A 17,554-nucleotide genomic window follows, 5' to 3' on the forward strand; every position below is an offset into this window, starting at 1 on the left:
ATCTGTTGCTCTCATTTTTTGCCTCGTCCAAATGCTACAAACTTCACTACTAATGATCTATTATCACACCATACTCCTTTTGCTTTCTGTACAGTCACCTGTGCTGCAATTGGACAATCATAACGGACAAAACCAAATCTTGAGCTTGTTGCTTTCCTTATCTTGAATGGTATGAACACATCTTTAACCACTCCAAATTTGTGAATAACGTATATAGTCCTTTGGCATCCATTAAGTTTGGTAGGTTGTCCACAAACACTATTATCATGCTCCAGTTGCCCATGCTCTTCCTGTGCTTCTGACGGAAAACTGGAATCCATCCTCCATCAATCCTACTTGGTGCTCCCCGATGCTTCCCAGCTACTTGGTGCTCCATTCTCCACTTGATCAAAGAGTTAGCCTATTATGGGTTATGATAATTATGATTCAGGATGGCCGAGTTGTCTCATTTGTTGAGTAGATAATTGTTTGTTGGTTACTTGTTGTTTTCCTTTCGTTATGAAAAGTGCATTTTTTATTTTAGGAGATCACTTTTTTAATTACTTTCCTAATATTCCTTATTCTTTGGTACTTTATTTAAATATTATTTTATTATTTTTTTTTCAATTAAACTTGTTTTTCAAAAAGTTAATGTAACAATTAAACTAGAGAGAGTAAAGAGAAAAGGAAAAATAAAGAGAGATAAATTAATATTATCTTTATGGGATAAACAGTGACTATCTATAGCATTTGTTAAATTAAGAAACATTTTAAGAAGTTTGTTGAAAATGATTTTTAAAAGAGTAATATTAGAGATCACTAAAATTTTAATAAAATTTCTACTAAATGTCTCACATGAATGTAGAATCCACATTATGAGGGTTCCATGTGAGTTCCACACTCGCGTGAAACATTTGGTAAAATTTTTGAGATTTCTAACATTTTTGTTTTTAAAATTTTCACACCTTAAAGTAAATAAAAATTAATAACAATAGGGAATCTGTTGAGATGCTCTAAAGAGAACATAATGTTCTTTCTCGTAAAATGGCAATGGTGTCGATTTTCCTTGATGATGTTATTTGTGTTCACACATGGTAGTTAATGAAATTGATTTGATCAACCTGCAAAAAATCAATAATGCTATAAACATAAAAATAAGGGCAAATTATATTGCTATCACTACAAGAATTAACACTTTTGGCAACAAAAAAATTAGTCGCTAAAAGTCAATTTTTGGTCAGCAAAAGTTATCCGCGACCAATTTTTTTGGTCGCTACTTTGGTCGCCAATTGAGGGTCGGCAAAAGTATTTCGCGACCAAAATTGTGGTTGGTCGGCAAAAGTTGGATTTCGCGACTAAATTTTTGGTCGCTAAATATTTAATTACCGCGACTAATTTATTTTGTCGCCAAAACATTTTGGTCGCGAAAAGTGATATTTTCCCGACCAAAAAGTTTGGTCGCCAATTATCACATTCAACGACCAAAAAGTTTGGTCGCCAATTGTGACATTCCGTGACCAAAAATTTTGGTCGCCAATCGTGACATTCTGTGACCAAAAAATTTTGGTCGCCAATCATGACATTCCGCGACCAAAAAGTTTGGTCGTCAATTGTGACATTCCACGACCAAAAAAGGTTTTGGTCGCCATTTGTTACTTTTCGCGACCAAAACTTTTGGTCGGCAAAAGTGAGTTTCCACGACCAAGAGCTGTTTTGGTCAGCAATAGATGTATTTTTTGCGACCAAAACTCTTGGTCGGCAATTGTCATTTTTTGCAAAAAAAAATAATTTATTTGTTGCGACTAATAAATTGGTCGCCAAAGAAGGAAAACAATACACCTGTAATTCCTAATAATTCATTCAATCCATAATAAACCTATAATTTTAAAGCATCATTCAAATTAACTGAATCATTAACATTCGACACAATACATAATTCATTAACATTCGACACAATACAACTATTCTAAGTTTTCATTCACAAGTCACATCCATCTAGCATAACAAATTGAAACAATACATAATTCAGATTTACAGCATCAGGAAAATTGCTTAATCCACTAAGTTGCCTTGATAGCTAATCAAAAAGATCCTTGCGCCCTTCCGTGCCAAGCTTCGCATCCATCAAAGCAATAGTGATGTAACGCACCTAATAAAAAAACAGAATTGGAAAATTTATCAGAGAAGCATGATAGTGGCAGCAACACTGGATTGCAAACCCGTATCTTTGCAAAAATCAATTAAATCCTAAAAACATGTACATCATCGTATTGAGACAACTAGCTGGCATAATAAAACTGTACCTGTTGCTGTACCTGCAAATTTCAATACACGATGATTAATAAGCTAACATCCATAACAAATACAGGCATAGTTAACTATCAATGCTCCATTGATTCAGTTCACTTTTATATATGATTTTTTAATAAAGTTGGCAAAGTTTGTTTTAACGAATAATACCACAGATTAATTAAAACACGAATGATTCTGATGTTCTTAGCTTTAGATTAAACTTTGGGTTGTAGATGAGTAGCTTGAGCAGACATTCAATCAGCACTGATGATCAAGGCCCCTAATCTAAGTAATCACACACAAAAGATTAACGTGTACCCAAAAAAAATATAAATTTGCAATTCACATAAATAAGGTGGCATCACATTTGTGCCTCCTTTCCGTTCTCTTTCCCAAGACATCAAGGGAAAGCATATTCATCCATTATGCTACCCTACCTACCAGATATGATATGAATGAATACATCTGACGAGTTTTCCTTAAAAATGATAATAGAAAACAAAATTCCTTAACCATAATCAGGGAAAACTCCAAAAAAAAAAAAAAATCACATTCATTTGTACAATGGTCGGAAGTCACTCACTTTCCTATAACAAATTAGAAACTAATGGCAAAAAAAAGATATATGGTAGCAGAAATCCTTCAATAGAGAACAAAAATTTCAAGAAACAAACAAACAAACAAGAAATGACCAAGCATCATATATAGATATCAAAGTAATGTATAACACAAAATTCTTACAGAATATATGCTTTCTGTCAAAAAGTTTAAGAAACAAATAAATTCATTAATCTAATACTAGTAAAATGCCATAGGAATTTTGAATTAAGCTCACAGTTTTCATTGTCTTGCCTTTTTCTTTTCAACAAAAAATGGAAACGAATAACATGAATAGACAAACAGTCAAGGTAAAAAAGACCTTATAATTGACAATTTGGACCCATATCACTAATTATTTAGATATGGCTTTTCTATACCAAGAAGAATCCTAGAATTCAGCCAAACTGATTTATTAAAATGGTAACATCATAAATTATTAAACCTGGTTCAGTGTAACCAAGGCTTACCATAATTTATGGTAACATCATAAATTATTAAACCTAGGTTTACCATTGCCAACGCCAGTAGCATGCTTCCTTTCCTCGCCTGAACAACCTTACAAACATTGTACACGCTGCACAAACGCAGAACACCATATAAAGTAAAATCAAGCTGATGATCACCCAGAAACAGTTAATAAGTCATGAATGTGAGCTTTGGCATGAGCAAAAAAATGTCATAAAACTCAAGACCAAAATAATCCTGCTCATATGAAGCCTGTCATGTGTAATAGGATATGCTATTTAGAAAAGAAAAAATAAAAAAGAAAACACATATATATAGCGTGTAAGATATAATCTTTGATGTAATTATGTGCAACCAATTAGCTAAATATTTCAAGAACAGCTGAGTAATATGGACATGTATTCAGCCCACATCCAACAAACACAAGAAGAATAGCATCCTTGATGGTAATGACGCCAAGGATGCTACAATGTGATTATAATTCATACCAACAATTTCAAATCAGTAACTCAAACCCTATTCTACAATGTCAATCTATGACTTTGGGAATGTACAGCCCATTCACATGTAACATGGAACAGTACTCGACTAAAGACTACACGGTGGCATCAAGAAAGTCAAAAGTTTTTTTTTTTTTCTCAGGGTATCAAAGTAAATCGCTACAGATACAAACAAATAAAGTAAGTAATTTTTTTGGCATTAAGAATATGAAGAACTACTCACTTGAATAAGCTCGTTGGTATAATAGCAAAAACTATTATTGCAAACAGCGTAACCTTGTTTGTTGGGATTTCTGCAGTCAAAAAATAGATGGATAAATGACAACATGAAAAAAATTAAATTAAATTAAAGCAACTCACGTTTCTATAAATATGCTATAAAAATGAAAACAAAGTAAACAACAAAAAAGTTCATTAAAAAAAGTTCCCAAGGCAATTAAAAAAATGCACTCAGACAAGAAAAATGAATAAGAATTATGAGTCACCATTCAAGGAGAGATTGATGTTAGATAATGTCTCAATGGGACCACATAATTAAATGTGGGGTTATCATTTATAAGAAGCCTACAATTTAAGTGATTCAATTTAGTTAATAGGCTTAAGGGTATATGTGTTATGGACCTAATGTGTAGATACTAGTTGTATAATTTCTATTTCTATGAGGGGCAGAAATAGAAATTAAAACATATTGGTTAAAGTTGGTTTTCATTACCTTTCAGTTTTAAAACCAATAATGGTTAATTTATTGGTTTTCATTACCTTTCAGTTTTAAAACCAATAATGGTTAATTTATTGGTTTTCATTACCTTTCAGTTTTAAACCAATAATGGTTAATTTATTGGTTTTCATTACCTTTCAGTTATGAAAACCAATTACAACCTTTAAAAGGTTATGGTCCCTATTCCTTCCTAAGGTGAAAAAATAAGAACACTGTTTTGTTTTTCTAAATCCTCTCAAGGAGAAACATAAGGCACCAAAGGGGAAAGGATTAGAAGGCAATAACATAGTCAATATCAAAGGTTTTATTGACAATCAGATGCTTCCGTTTAACCGTTCATCGATGGATTCGGGTAAGTTTTAGTCTTGTTTTTTTGATGATATACATGGTAAATGATCCAAAGTGTAAGGTTTATGTTCTGAAATTTTATGTTTACAAGTGGTATCAGAGCCAACATATCATGTGTCTTATCAGAATTGATATGCTTTATTCATTCTATTTAGTTTCCTGGAATCAGATTCTGAATTTTCTTATGGATGTAAATTCTGTTTTTTCCTGTTTTGTTCTGTGAAAATGGCAATCTATTTTCTGGCATTGTAAAATGATTCGGTGGATTCAGTTTTTTTTTGGACCCATCAATTCTATTTATATATGTATATATATAATTGGAATTGCTTCAGATTATATAACATATACGGGGTCACAAATTTAGAAATCTTTAAATTTAATGTAATTTCATACAACGTCTACAGAAATTTAATTTTCTAACATTCTCAATATAAGTCAATTCAAACAAGATGTCACAAAAGTGATCTCTCTTGTCTAGATTGTTTTATATGGAATGTTTTGAAGTTCATGTCTGTGTATCTCATGCGGGTATTTATCGGTCCAAAGACATGATTAAAACTTGGCAGAATTACACACACATTTTGTGGTGATAAACATGTGCCAATTGTCAAGAAAACCTAATGTGAATAATAAATCCATCAAAAGATAGATTTGTTATTTGACATAACTTATTGTCAATGTTTGATCATTACAACAAGAATACCACTTACAGTTAATATCACTACCCAAAGGTTTGGTATTAATGTTGTGCTAGGTATCTTAAGATGTTGTCATTTTTTTATTTAGAGATTATCTGTTTGGTAACTTAATGTGAGCATTCCTTTTATTTTCTTGTCTATTCAGCTTTAATGTCGACTACTTCAATCTCTGCCAACATGAACAACGTTCTAATGTTAAATGGAACAAACTTTAAGGACTGGAAAGAGAACATATTGATTGTTCTCAGCTGCATGGACATAGACTTGGCATTAAGGATGCCAAAACCGAATGCTCTCACTACACAAAGTACTCCTGAGGAAACTGTGTACTTTGAAAAGTGGGATCGTTATAACAGGCTAAGTCTTATGATCATGAAGCGTGGGATTCCAGAAGTTTTTCGGGGTGCAATAACAGAGGATGTTACCGTTGCCGGTGAATTTCTTTCAGAAATTCAAAAGCGTTTTGCTAAAAACGATAAGGCTGAAACAAGCACGCTTTTAGCAAGCTTGATTTCAATAAAGTATAAAGGCAAGGGTAATGTTCGCGAGTACATCATGGAAATGTCTCATCTTGCTTCAAAACTTAAGGCACTAAAGCTCGACCTATCTGATGATTTTCTCGTGCATTTAGTTCTCATCTCTCTTCCTGCACAATTTAACCAATTTAAGGTCAGTTATAACTGCCAGAAGGAGAAATGGACTCTCAATGAGCTCATTTCATTTTGTGTGCAAGAGGAAGAGAGATTGAAGCAAGAAAGGACTGAAAGTGCTCATCTAGCAAGCACCTCCAAGCATACGGGCAAAAGAACGCATAAGGGAAAGGAAGTTGCTATTCCTCAGGGTCCGGAACCAAAGAAACAGAAAGTGCAGGATGGTTGTTTCTTTTGTGGCAAGCCCGGACACAGAAAGAAGGATTGTGCCAAATACGTCGCCTGGCGTGTAAAGAAAGGTACATTTCATGTTTTGGTCTGTTCTGAAATAAATTTAGCTTCAGTACCAAGAAACACTTGGTGGGTAGATTCTGGTGCTACTACTCACATATGTGTTTCTATGCAGGGTTGCCTGAACTACCGAAAGCCAACTGATGCTAAAAGATACATCTTTGTGGATGATGGCAAGTCGATAGAAGTGCAGGCAATAGCGCACTTTAGATTATTACTGAAAACTGGTTATTATTTGGATTTATTAGACACTTTTGTTGTACCGTCCTTTAGACGGAATTTAATTTCTGTTTCTGTATTGGACAAATTGGGATATTATTGTTCTTTTGGAAATATGAAGTTTAGTATGTCTATTAATTCCAATGTTGTTGGTACTGGTTTACTTAATGTGTTTGATAATCTATATTTGCTCGAAACTATTGCATCTTATAATGCAACCTTGCACGTGGAATCACGAGGTACAAAGCGTAAATTAACTAAGGAAAATTCAGCCTCATTATGGCACAAACGCCTAGGTCACATCTCTAAATCTAGAGTTGAGTGCCTTGTGTCTGATGGAATTTTGGACTCTCTTGATTTTTCAGATTTTGATGTCTGTGTTGAGTGTATCAAGGGAAAACAGACCAAAATAAAGAAATATGGTGCCCATAGGACTACAGATGTCTTAGAATTAATTCATACGGACATTTGTGGCCCATTCCCTATGGCGTCTTGGAATGGTCAACATTATTTTATCACATTCATAGACGACTATTCCAGATATGGGTATCTATTTCTTATCCATGAGAAATCACAGTCTTTGGACGTATTCAAAAAATTTTAAGGCCGAAGTTGAGTTACAACTCAACAAACGGATTAAAAGTGTCAGGTCTGACCGTGGTGGTGAATACTATGGCAGATATGATGGATCAGGTGAACAACGTCCAGGACCGTTTGCAAAATACCTGGAGGAATGTGGAATCGTCCCACAATACACCATGCCAGGATCACCTAGCATGAATGGTGTATCTGAGAGACGAAACCGGACTCTTAAGGATATGGTAAGAAGTATGATCAGTCATTCTACTTTACCAGAGTCCCTCTGGGGTGAGGCTCTAAAGACAGCAACTTATATCTTAAATCGGGTGCCAACTAAAGCAGCTGCAAAAACACCTTATGAGCTTTGGGTTGGGCGAAAGCCTAGTCTAAAACATTTGCATGTGTGGGGGTGTCCTGCTGAGGCGAGGCCTTATAAACCTCATGAACGAAAATTGGACTCTAAAACCATTAGCAGCTACTTTATTGGCTATGCCGAACGATCACGGGGTTACAAGTTTTATGATCCCACAAATAGGTCAATATTTGAGACGGGAATTGCAACATTTTTTGAGGATGTTGAGTTTGGGGGGCGAAATCCAGTTAAAGACATTGTCTTTGAGGAGGAAGCAGGAGTAATCCCACTTCCTACTACTACTTTTGACCAATCACAGGTTCCTATACCTGTCATTGCTCGAGAAGTAATTTCGAATCCTCAACCAGACAATGTTGTTCAAGATAATATAGTTCAAACCCCCATTCAAGATGAGGTAATTGTTCCTGAGGAACAAACTCTACAACCTCAACCTCAAGAATCTGTGCCATTAAGGCGATCCACCAGAGAAAGGAGATTTGCATTTTCAAATGATTATATTGTATATCTCCAGGAACATGAGGTAGAAAATGGAATGTTGAAAGATGACCCAATCAACTTTCGTCAAGCCATGGAAAGTTCCAACTCTCATAAGTGGATAGAAGCCATGAATGAAGAATATAAGTCTATGCAAGACAATAAAGTTTGGGAACTTGTCTCATTACCAGTTGGTGCGAAGCCTGTAGGTTGTAAATGGATATTTAAAACCAAAAGGGATTCAAATGGTAATGTGGAGAGGTATAAGGCACGTCTTCTAGCCAAAGGCTTTACTCAAAAAGAAGGAATTGACTTTAAAGAAACTTTCTCTCCAGTTTCTTCGAAAGATTCTTTTAGGACAATTATGGCGCTTGTTGCATATTTTAATCTTGAGTTGCATCAAATGGATGTCAAAACAGCTTTTCTTAATGGTGACATTAAAGAAACAATTTATATGGTGCAGCCAGAAAACTTTGTGTCAGGAGACCCAAAGAATATGGTTTGCAAATTGACTAAATCCATCTATGGACTCAAACAAGCTTCTCGTCAGTGGTACTTCAAATTTCATCAAGTTCTCACTTCGTATGGTTTTGAAACTAACGTTGTTGATGAATGTGTGTATCACAAGTTCAGTGGGAGTAAACACATATTTTTGGTTTTATATGTTGATGACATATTGCTTGCCACAAACGATATAAACTTATTGCATGACACCAAGAGATTTCTATCTAAGAATTTTGAAATGAAAGATCTTGGTGATGCTTCCTTTGTATTAGGAATCGAAATACTCCGAGATCGTTCTCGGGGTATTCTGGGATTATCACAAAGGAGCTATATCGAAAAAATACTCATTAGATTTGGCATGCAAAATTGTAAATCAGGTGAAACCCCAGTTGCTAAGGGAGACAAGTTTAGTCTCAGCCAATGCCCGAAGAACAGTCTTGAAATTCAAGAAATGCAGAAGATTCCTTATGCCTCAGCTGTAGGGAGTCTAATGTATGCTCAAGTATGTACGCGTCCGGATATTGCGTTTATAGTTGGCATGTTAGGCAGATATTTAAGTAATCCTGGCATGGATCATTGGAAAGCAGTCAAGCGTGTTATGCGATATTTACAAAGAACAAAGGAATATATGCTCACATATAGGAGATCGGATAAGTTAGAGGTCATTGGATATTCCGACTCCGATTTTGCTGGATGCCAAGACAGTAGGAAATCCACATCAGGCTATATTTATCTGTTAGCTGGCGGAGCAATTTCTTGGAGGTCTGCAAAGCAGACGCTCATAGCTTCATCCACCATGGCTGCAGAGTTTGTAGCATGTTATGAGGCATCAAACCAAGGGATATGGCTGCGGAATTTTGTCACTGGGTTGCGTATTTTGGAAGGCACTGAAAGACCACTTAAGATATATTGTGACAATAAGTCTGCAGTTTTATATTCCAATAACAACAGGAGCTCGACAAAATCAAAGCATATTGATATCAAGTTCCTAGTTGTAAAAGAAAGAGTGCAGAGTGGACAGATTTCCATAGAGCACATTGGGACAAACTCCATGATAGCGGATCCACTTACGAAGAAACTACCACCCAAGGTCTTTCATGAGCACACTGCTCATATGGGTGTTGTTCTATTTGAGAACATTCTGGTTTAGTGGGAGTTTGTATTTATATTACTGCTTTATGTCAGCCTTGAGTTTTATCTATGTAATTAGATTAATTTCTGCAGAAATGAAGTATTCAGTTTATTACGCTCTGTTACGTATTGTGAAGTATTGATCTCAATAAAGTTAAGTAGGACCAGTTGGACATAGGCATGTATGGATCACATCACATGTAATTTCCATGCTACGCATCCATGATTGATCTATGTCATTTAGCTATATTTGTATACGTGACCATTGGTGGGTCGAGTTACGATTGATGTAACGAAGACCGCTTTGATCCTATATTAATATAGTTAATGGACAAGATTGTTTGGATACCCTCAAGTTATGATAACAAATTTCTGAGCTCACTAAAGTTAAGCACATTTTTCAAGATACATATGTGGTCCAGTGGGAGATTGTTAGATAATGTCTCAATGGGACAACATAATTAAATGTGGTGTTATCATTTATAAGAAGCCTACAATTTAAGTGATTCAATTTAGTTAATAGGCTTAAGGGTATATGTGTTATGGACCTAATGTGTAGATACTAGTTGTATAATTTCTATTTCTATGAGGGGCAGAAATAGAAATTAAAACATATTGGTTAAAGTTGGTTTTCATTACCTTTCAGTTTTAAAACCAATAATGGTTAATTTATTGGTTTTCATTACCTTTCAGTTTTAAAACCAATAATGGTTAATTTATTGGTTTTCATTACCTTTCAGTTTTAAACCAATAATGGTTAATTTATTGGTTTTCATTACCTTTCAGTTATGAAAACCAATTACAACCTTTAAAAGGTTATGGTCCCTATTCCTTCCTAAGGTGAAAAAATAAGAACACTGTTTTGTTTTTCTAAATCCTCTCAAGGAGAAACATAAGGCACCAAAGGGGAAAGGATTAGAAGGCAATAACATAGTCAATATCAAAGGTTTTATTGACAATCAGATGCTTCCGTTTAACCGTTCATCGATGGATTCGGGTAAGTTTTAGTCTTGTTTTCTTGATGATATACATGGTAAATGATCCAAAGTGTAAGGTTTATGTTCTGAAATTTTATGTTTACAATTGAGACTAAAAAAATCTTTAAAACATAAAAAGCAATGGATTACGACATAGATATCAAGACAAATTAGGTAATAAATATTTTTTTTCCTTCCTCGGGGACGATAGCCTCACCAGTAGCTTCCAAACAAAATGAACAGAGAAGATACTTGGTCCAACCCTTTCTCTTAACAATAGTAGTCAAACTAAAAACCGAAGTTCTGCCAAGAAGTAAAACAATGGCACCTCAAGGAATGTATGTAATACAGACGACACAAATTTCAGAATCCATCCTAGGCTCCTAGCCGGCTGAGAATGTATGCAGAAGGTTTATAAATCCTAAATTCAACAAAGAGCACCACCATGTCAGCCAATCTAAGACTCGTTACTTCAACAAAGTAGAAGTTGTCAGATCATATGATCTTTTCTCATTTTGCAGAGAATTTGCTAATAGCTTCCACAGGACGCATAACCATACAAGTTACGAAAATATAACACTCATATACAAGTTCAAAAACACTGTCGCATTATAATATTTTTAGTATGTTTCAGAAGCAAGTAGGACAGACCAGTATTACCAGAAAATGTTAATACCCCATACATTTTGGAACACACATTTCGAAACATGGTACCACTTTCATTCCAAATAAGTAAATTAATCGATCCAAAAATATTTTCCTAGTTATTTCCTTGAGCAAAATGAAATCAAATACGGTGAAAGAAAATCTAGAGAGGGGAGTTTTGGAAAGACAAAATGCAAGAGGCCATAATGCTCCTAGCTAGAAGCTTGTTTTTACATGATTAGTTTGCAAAATAATATAATATGTTCCATTAGATATCCACTTGTTAACAAAAAATTACTCCCATGTCTGTAAGTGCCTCAACAAATTTTAATATCGTGACTTATAGGAGGAGCCTATCTTTAACGTATCACATTTTAGAGCATGTAACAAACTATGTCCCGGTTTCCGTTTCTTGTCCTGGAATGATTCACATTCCAAGTAACTTTGGGACAAAACATATTTTAAGAGTAGAGTACACACATACAAAGTCAAAGATGATACTTCCTTCTATATAATGCCCACCTAAAAATATATCACACAGAACTGCTAAGGTAAATTTTAGTTGGCTAGGTAAGAGCAATAAACACAGGATCAACAACATAGGCACAAAAGAATTTGCTACAAGTTGCTTGTGTCATACAAATCTGTTTCTACATATACATAGGTCATACCATTTATCAACGGTACCCAGCTCAGAAATGGCAGAGACTTTCCAAAAGGTTGAGCCCACCAATCAGCACCTGAAAAAGAATGGAATAATATTATTACAGTATAATACCGCCTAAAAAAAATAAAAAAAAAAATCAATGAATATGAGTTGCCAGAGCTCGCCAGAAGGTTGCCGCCAGATAACCGGTGATACCCACGATGGCCGATGGTGAGGTGGTGCGGTAGTGAGGAGAGTGAACACTTTAAAGACAAGTGACTTTTTTTCATTTCCAAAAATTTTGGAATCAATTCCATTGTTTTTAAAAACAAAATCAATATACCAAACAAGTTTCTTTTTCCAGTTTCCAAAAAAATGAAAACATTACCATACGAGGCCTTAGGATTTATTAATTGGTTAACATATCAATATCTATGATGAATGCCTGAAGTATGTAAAAGGGCCTTAAATATGGTAAAGGGCCATACCAACTATAGCGGTAAGGAAATGGCACAAATATATCAGCATCAGACCCTCCATAGGCCCATTGATAACGGGCATAATAAGGGTATTGGTGAAATAACTACACAATGAAAGAGATATTGATAAAGTTGCTAACCAAACTCCAAATTATTAGTATAATCCGAAAAACCAATGGCAAAACAGAAATATAACTTCACATTGAAAACATGTAGAGATTATGATTTAAATAAATTAATAAATCTTATAAAAATAAACTGCATCAAAAGCATCAGTGCCACAAAGCAAATTTTGAACCATTAAATATTAAAACATTTTAAATGGCTCCCATTCAAGGAATTCAAATCTAAATGTTGTGCCAAATCAAGTATAGCCCCTTCATGGCCTTAATCATGTTGCAAGCAAGTTAATTATATAAAGTCCATCTCCCTATGAAATTCCTTTAGAAATGGAAATGGCATAGCAAAACAACTTTATTGGCCCACAATGAAAGTGGAAATATTATGATAACTGAAGCATCCACCATCCAAAAAACAAAGAAAAGAACAGAAAAAAGAAGAGGTGTGCAAGAATGAACAATCAAGTGTTCGTAACAAGGCAGAATGTAATAAACCAGTATTAGTTGGACTACTTACTGCTCCCATGTTGCCAAATAAAACAGAACAACTGTTATCACCCGGAACCAGAAAGTAGTCCCTCCAGACATAATAATACTCCCAAAGGGCAAGGACGCAAACTGATAAACATCATCAACAAATTATAAAAGAGATACACTTGCTATGGCCAACCAAAGACAATAACAGAAGTACATACCGCACAGGCAAGTGCATCACATCCTGCAGTAGTGTTTTATAACAAGAAAAAATTCAATCAATATTCTACATTATATATAAAAGAAAAAGCTCCCCCAGTGGACTAGAGGAACTCGTCCGTCCTGCTTGCTTCCCATCAACAGCATCAAAAGTCTGGCAGTGGTTTGAAGGTCAAAACAGAAATTTCTGAAAGGGAGTAAACTCCCCATCCAAAGACCAACTAATGGAAAGAAAATCCAACACAACAGTCACAGAAAAGAAGTAAATAATGTTTCTTTTCTCTTTCCCAAAACTAAAAGGTAAAAATGAAGTATGTCTCTATGGGAAACAGTTTGTCATATATAGAAAGATCACAAAAACATTTTCATTCTATTGGTTTTTCCAATGTAGCTGAGCAAATGAGGTTTAAAAGCAACATATATCTAACTAATTCTAGAATAGAATTGTATATGCAAATCAAGCAGCCATAGTACAGGTAAAATGTGAAAGCATATATATATACACGTTTATCTACACACATAGGCAAAGAGTTGTCTAATCATATCAAATTTAAAATTTTCAAATCTATTTAGAAATCAGAATCTGAAATAGCGCGAAGCAGGTCAGGGCTAATAAAATAGATGAAGAAGAGCAGGGCCCGATTGGCATTTAGCAGAACTTCTAAATATTCCCATAGTCCGTGACCAACGTACAATATTTCACCTGAATGTTGCCTCTAGCACGTGTAACTCACTAAGCATGAGATGTTTGAGAAGCAAAGGATGTTACTTCCTTTCATACAAGGCTCAGCCCTCCATTTTCTGTCCCTGGTGCGGTGTGGGATAAAAAATTGCAGAAATATGTTTACCACATTACAAAATGAAAACTCTATACCCAAGCTGAAGCCATTTATCATATCTAAGTTTGTCCTATGACTGAAATCACTAGTCCCACATCACAAAATGATATTGCTAGCAAACCTCTGGAGAACCAATTTTATATCCTGTATTTTGGTGTAAAAGATGTGCTTATAAGTTTCAAGTTGGTTTTTTATTTTTGCTAGAGCACCATGAGTCCCAAAAGCTTAAGATGTCAGGAAAAGAGCCCAACAATGCATATCAAGCTTTCCAACACCAAACATCCAAACAAGTAAAAAAATATGATGCAAACGGAAAAACAAATGCAAATGGAGAGACTTGAATCCAAGACCTCTCTTAACCTAAGCTCTGTTACCATGTTATCACTAGTCCCAAAAGCCTAGGAAAGGGGGCCAACAATGCATATCAATCTTTCCAACACCTATGAATGTTGATTACAGCAAAGAAAATTTTAATGCAGCCATTCAAAGGTAGTAGTCATACCTGTCAAATTCATCTATGCAACAAAGACCACCATCTGCTAATACAAGGGCCCCAGCTTCCAACATCCATTCCCCTGAAAGTTCAATCAATGCGTTTAGTATTTTCTTTTTCTTGTTCTATAAGTAAATACATTCAGTATTTTGTTGAACTGAAGTTTCCATATATGTTATCTTTTAGTGAAAGGCAGGTCCAAGGAAAAACTTTCCAGGGATTTCAAAAAGAAAATTCTCAAACAAATTGACTTTCTCATGTGATGCCAAAAAGATCTATAGTACAACAAGAGAACTGTAGTTTAGTGGAATATCCTATGTAGTTTGATACAGGGGAGATATGTTCTCACTTTCCAAAGTCATCCAACCACAACAACAGGTTTCACCAAACACACACGCAGGGGAGAGAGGGAGATGGATGATAGTTATGACAATTTTACACCCCACCAGTAGTCATTCCTGGCTTATTCCCACAACAATGCAAGTTGCAAACCATTTGCCATAGCTCAGTCAAGAAAAAGAATGTATTCCAACACCAAACAAGTGACTAAATCTTACACTGACCATTGAGAATCTTAATGAAAACTCCTTTCATGTCAAGCTCCCTTCATGGGATCAATCAAAGGGAGAAACACATTTTGAATTAGGGAAGTATAAATTTTTCAGTTGCCTCACTAAACAGCTACATAACTTCTGCTGAAATAAAACTACAAAGCACATTATCTGATGAAAGAAACAAAGAAAGCAAATAAAGAGACACCTAAAACAACAAATATGTTGCAAACTTGACCCAAGTTCAAACATAACTATTAAGCCAGAAGGTCAACAAAGGTTACCTCCATCCTTGACTGCAGTAACTGTCAATCCAGCACTAGTGCTTCCCAAACCAGTAGTAATAACTGATCTATTGCTCAATTTAGCAGCAAACTTCAAGAATTGAGACTTTCCAGTACCTGGTAGAGTTATAGAATTACAGAGAAGCTTTAATGCATCAGTTTTTGTACCATTTTAGCAGTTGAAACAAATTATGAAATAAAAATTTTAGATTGGTATTTATTCAAGACCAACACTAAAAACACAACGCCCAATTAGTATGTTTAGGAGGGGAAAGATTGGGTACACACCTAACCTTTGGCATAGTGCACAAAGATTAGGTTACTTGTTTTCATCTAAATGTCTGTGAACAGAAAATAACCTTTGCTCAAGTTAATCATCCGATTTAAATATATATGTACTGTAGCCCAAAAGCAGACATAATTTTACAGTACTTTGCACAAGGTAACTTAGCAGTATTACTCCCTCTAGCTTATTGTACTTCTAATAAGTAATCATAATACCAAAACCAGGAGGTATTAAGAAAGTATTTCAGGTTCAATGTTCTAACTACAGGAATGCATATTAAAATTACAGGCTACAATTTTCAATCTAGCTCATGAAGCAAAAATGACATATATTTGTGATATGAGACTAGTGTAAATGTATGGTAGTGTAAGATTAGTATTTAGAATCGTAACAGCATCCTCAGTGCCATGCCAGGTCTAGTCAATCATGAATGGACTAGATCAACAAAATGTCATGATTGATTATAGGGTGGAGTGAGGATTTAATTTTTTAGTCCAGTTTTAATTATAGTAACGCCAAAAGTAGAATAATTTCCAAAGGTTTAAGAGAGTTTATCAAGTGAAAACTTAATACTGAATTAAAATTTACAAAATCAAAGCAAAACTCTAGTCAGTCTAGAAGTGTAAACAAGTTTAAGGAAGCAATGACCATGGGTGGGGCAGTGTAGTTAATAATGATCGATTATATTCACGATTTCTTTGCTTTTGAATTGTTCAAATTTATGCCACAGGAAGCACGCAAGAATTTACTTATAAAATATCAAGTATATTATATATGAAAAGAAAAAGGTCACCTGGATCACCAACCAGAAGCAAATGAGACTCTCCTCGAACTTTCGTCCCAGAAGCATCAGCATGTTGCACACCTCCAATAAGTGTTAATACGACTGGATTGATGGAAAATCATCACTAAATATAGTTATTTTTATGTCCAAAACTGAAGCACACAATACAATGGCAACCTTAGAAGTTAAGTGAAAAGGGACAAATTAAAATGGGATGATAAAACACCTGCAAGCTTTGCAGTGAAGAGTCCAAAAATCTGTGGGCATATATACCTCGCAGAATGGCATTCCTCCCTGTGGTGACGTTGACGTGTTAGGCAAAACTAGAAAAGTAGAACAGCAACCTAAACAACTTGGTGCAGAAGCAAATAGAATCCAAACATAGATATATGTATGTGTATAAATATATATAACCAGAACTTCTTGAATTTTATAAGATGTTTTTACCTTTTAAAGGTGTATCTTTGAAATTCAACCAGAAGTTCTTGAATTGATTAATAGCGTCATCAGGAACATCAATGTCTGTCTTCAACTCCTTAATTCTCCTAAAAATGAAAATAATTCATTTAAAAGCAAATATTGGGGAAAGGACAAATCACTTATTTCAAGTATTCAACCTGATTAGAATTATGAACCTATGACTGCAATTCACAAAGTAAGCTTGCAATAGCGTGAAGGCACCGAAGTACGCTTCAAGCTTTTAAAGTAAAGTATTAAGAAATAAAATGCAATTGAGTTACTTCTGGCTAGAACCAAGAACACATATCATTATGAAACATAAATAAAGGGATTAAATTATCAATAATAAAATAGCAAATATTCATCATTATCAAGATAATTGAGAGGCTCAGACTCCAGTAGTTAATTATGGGTGCCATATACCTGCCTTAGTTCTGGAATAAAAATGTAAAAGCAGGTTTAAGTTATTGCTGCCCAC

General features: G+C 34.8%; 3 protein-coding genes across 6 annotated transcripts; 1 reads left to right on the plus strand and 2 right to left on the minus strand.

Annotated features, from left to right (window-relative positions):
- Positions 1–1,861: 1,861 nt before the first annotated feature.
- Positions 1,862–12,699, minus strand: LOC114271531 (choline/ethanolaminephosphotransferase 2). 4 transcript variants are annotated; one of them, XM_082902065.1, is made up of 6 exons: positions 12,578–12,699; positions 12,115–12,183; positions 4,060–4,129; positions 3,382–3,445; positions 2,241–2,294; positions 1,862–2,128 (listed from the first exon to the last, which is right to left on the minus strand). In XM_082902065.1, exons 1-5 carry the CDS (start codon positions 12,648–12,650, stop codon positions 2,259–2,261), a joined length of 312 nt encoding a protein of 103 aa, XP_082758191.1. In that variant the 5' UTR covers positions 12,651–12,699; the 3' UTR covers positions 1,862–2,128; positions 2,241–2,258. The 4 variants fall into 4 exon arrangements, 3 of the variants coding, with proteins under 3 accessions (XP_082758191.1, XP_082758189.1, XP_082758188.1); XR_014348751.1 differs by having other exon boundaries at positions 2,241–3,445; XM_082902063.1 differs by lacking the exon at positions 2,241–2,294.
- Positions 5,958–6,904, plus strand: LOC145805796 (uncharacterized). Its single transcript, XM_082901012.1, has 2 exons — positions 5,958–6,549; positions 6,657–6,904. The coding sequence occupies exons 1-2, from the start codon at positions 5,967–5,969 to the stop codon at positions 6,683–6,685; spliced, it is 612 nt and encodes a 203-aa protein (XP_082757138.1). The 5' UTR covers positions 5,958–5,966; the 3' UTR covers positions 6,686–6,904.
- Positions 12,700–14,319: 1,620 nt separating the features above from the next.
- On the minus strand, positions 14,320–16,884 carry LOC145805331 (putative DNA helicase MCM9). The gene is made up of 5 exons (XM_082900445.1): positions 16,842–16,884; positions 16,627–16,719; positions 15,548–15,664; positions 14,722–14,794; positions 14,320–14,363 (listed from the first exon to the last, which is right to left on the minus strand). Exons 1-5 carry the CDS (start codon positions 16,882–16,884, stop codon positions 14,357–14,359), a joined length of 333 nt encoding a protein of 110 aa, XP_082756571.1. The 3' UTR covers positions 14,320–14,356.
- Between the last annotated feature and the right edge of the window lie 670 nt (positions 16,885–17,554).

The sequence above is a fragment of the Camellia sinensis genome, chromosome 13, assembly GCF_055761805.1.
Source record: "Camellia sinensis isolate YWXY chromosome 13, ASM5576180v1, whole genome shotgun sequence".
NCBI classification, from domain to species: domain Eukaryota; kingdom Viridiplantae; phylum Streptophyta; class Magnoliopsida; order Ericales; family Theaceae; genus Camellia; species Camellia sinensis.

Bases quoted from the DNA above. Each gene is read 5' to 3' on its own strand.
- LOC145805796 (XM_082901012.1), top strand. From the start codon at position 5,967: ATGATCATGAAGCGTGGGATTCCAGAAGTTTTTCGGGGTGCAATAACA. The intron at 6,550-6,656 runs GTACATTTCATG...GTTTCTATGCAG, and splicing joins CGCCTGGCGTGTAAAGAAAG to GGTTGCCTGAACTACCGAAA.
- LOC114271531 (XM_082902062.1), bottom strand. From the start codon at position 12,650: ATGCCCGTTATCAATGGGCCTATGGAGGGTCTGATGCTGATATATTTG. The intron at 12,184-12,577 runs GTATGGCCCTTT...ATTCTTTTTCAG, and splicing joins TTTCCTTACCGCTATAGTTG to GTGCTGATTGGTGGGCTCAA. The intron at 4,130-12,114 runs GTATGACCTATG...TTTTGACTGCAG, and splicing joins CTGGGTACCGTTGATAAATG to AAATCCCAACAAACAAGGTT.
- LOC145805331 (XM_082900445.1), bottom strand. From the start codon at position 16,884: ATGCCCACAGATTTTTGGACTCTTCACTGCAAAGCTTGCAGGT. The intron at 16,720-16,841 runs GTTTTATCATCC...CCATCAATCCAG, and splicing joins TCACTGCAAAGCTTGCAGGT to TCGTATTAACACTTATTGGA. The intron at 15,665-16,626 runs GTGACCTTTTTC...TAACTCTACCAG, and splicing joins GCTTCTGGTTGGTGATCCAG to GTACTGGAAAGTCTCAATTC.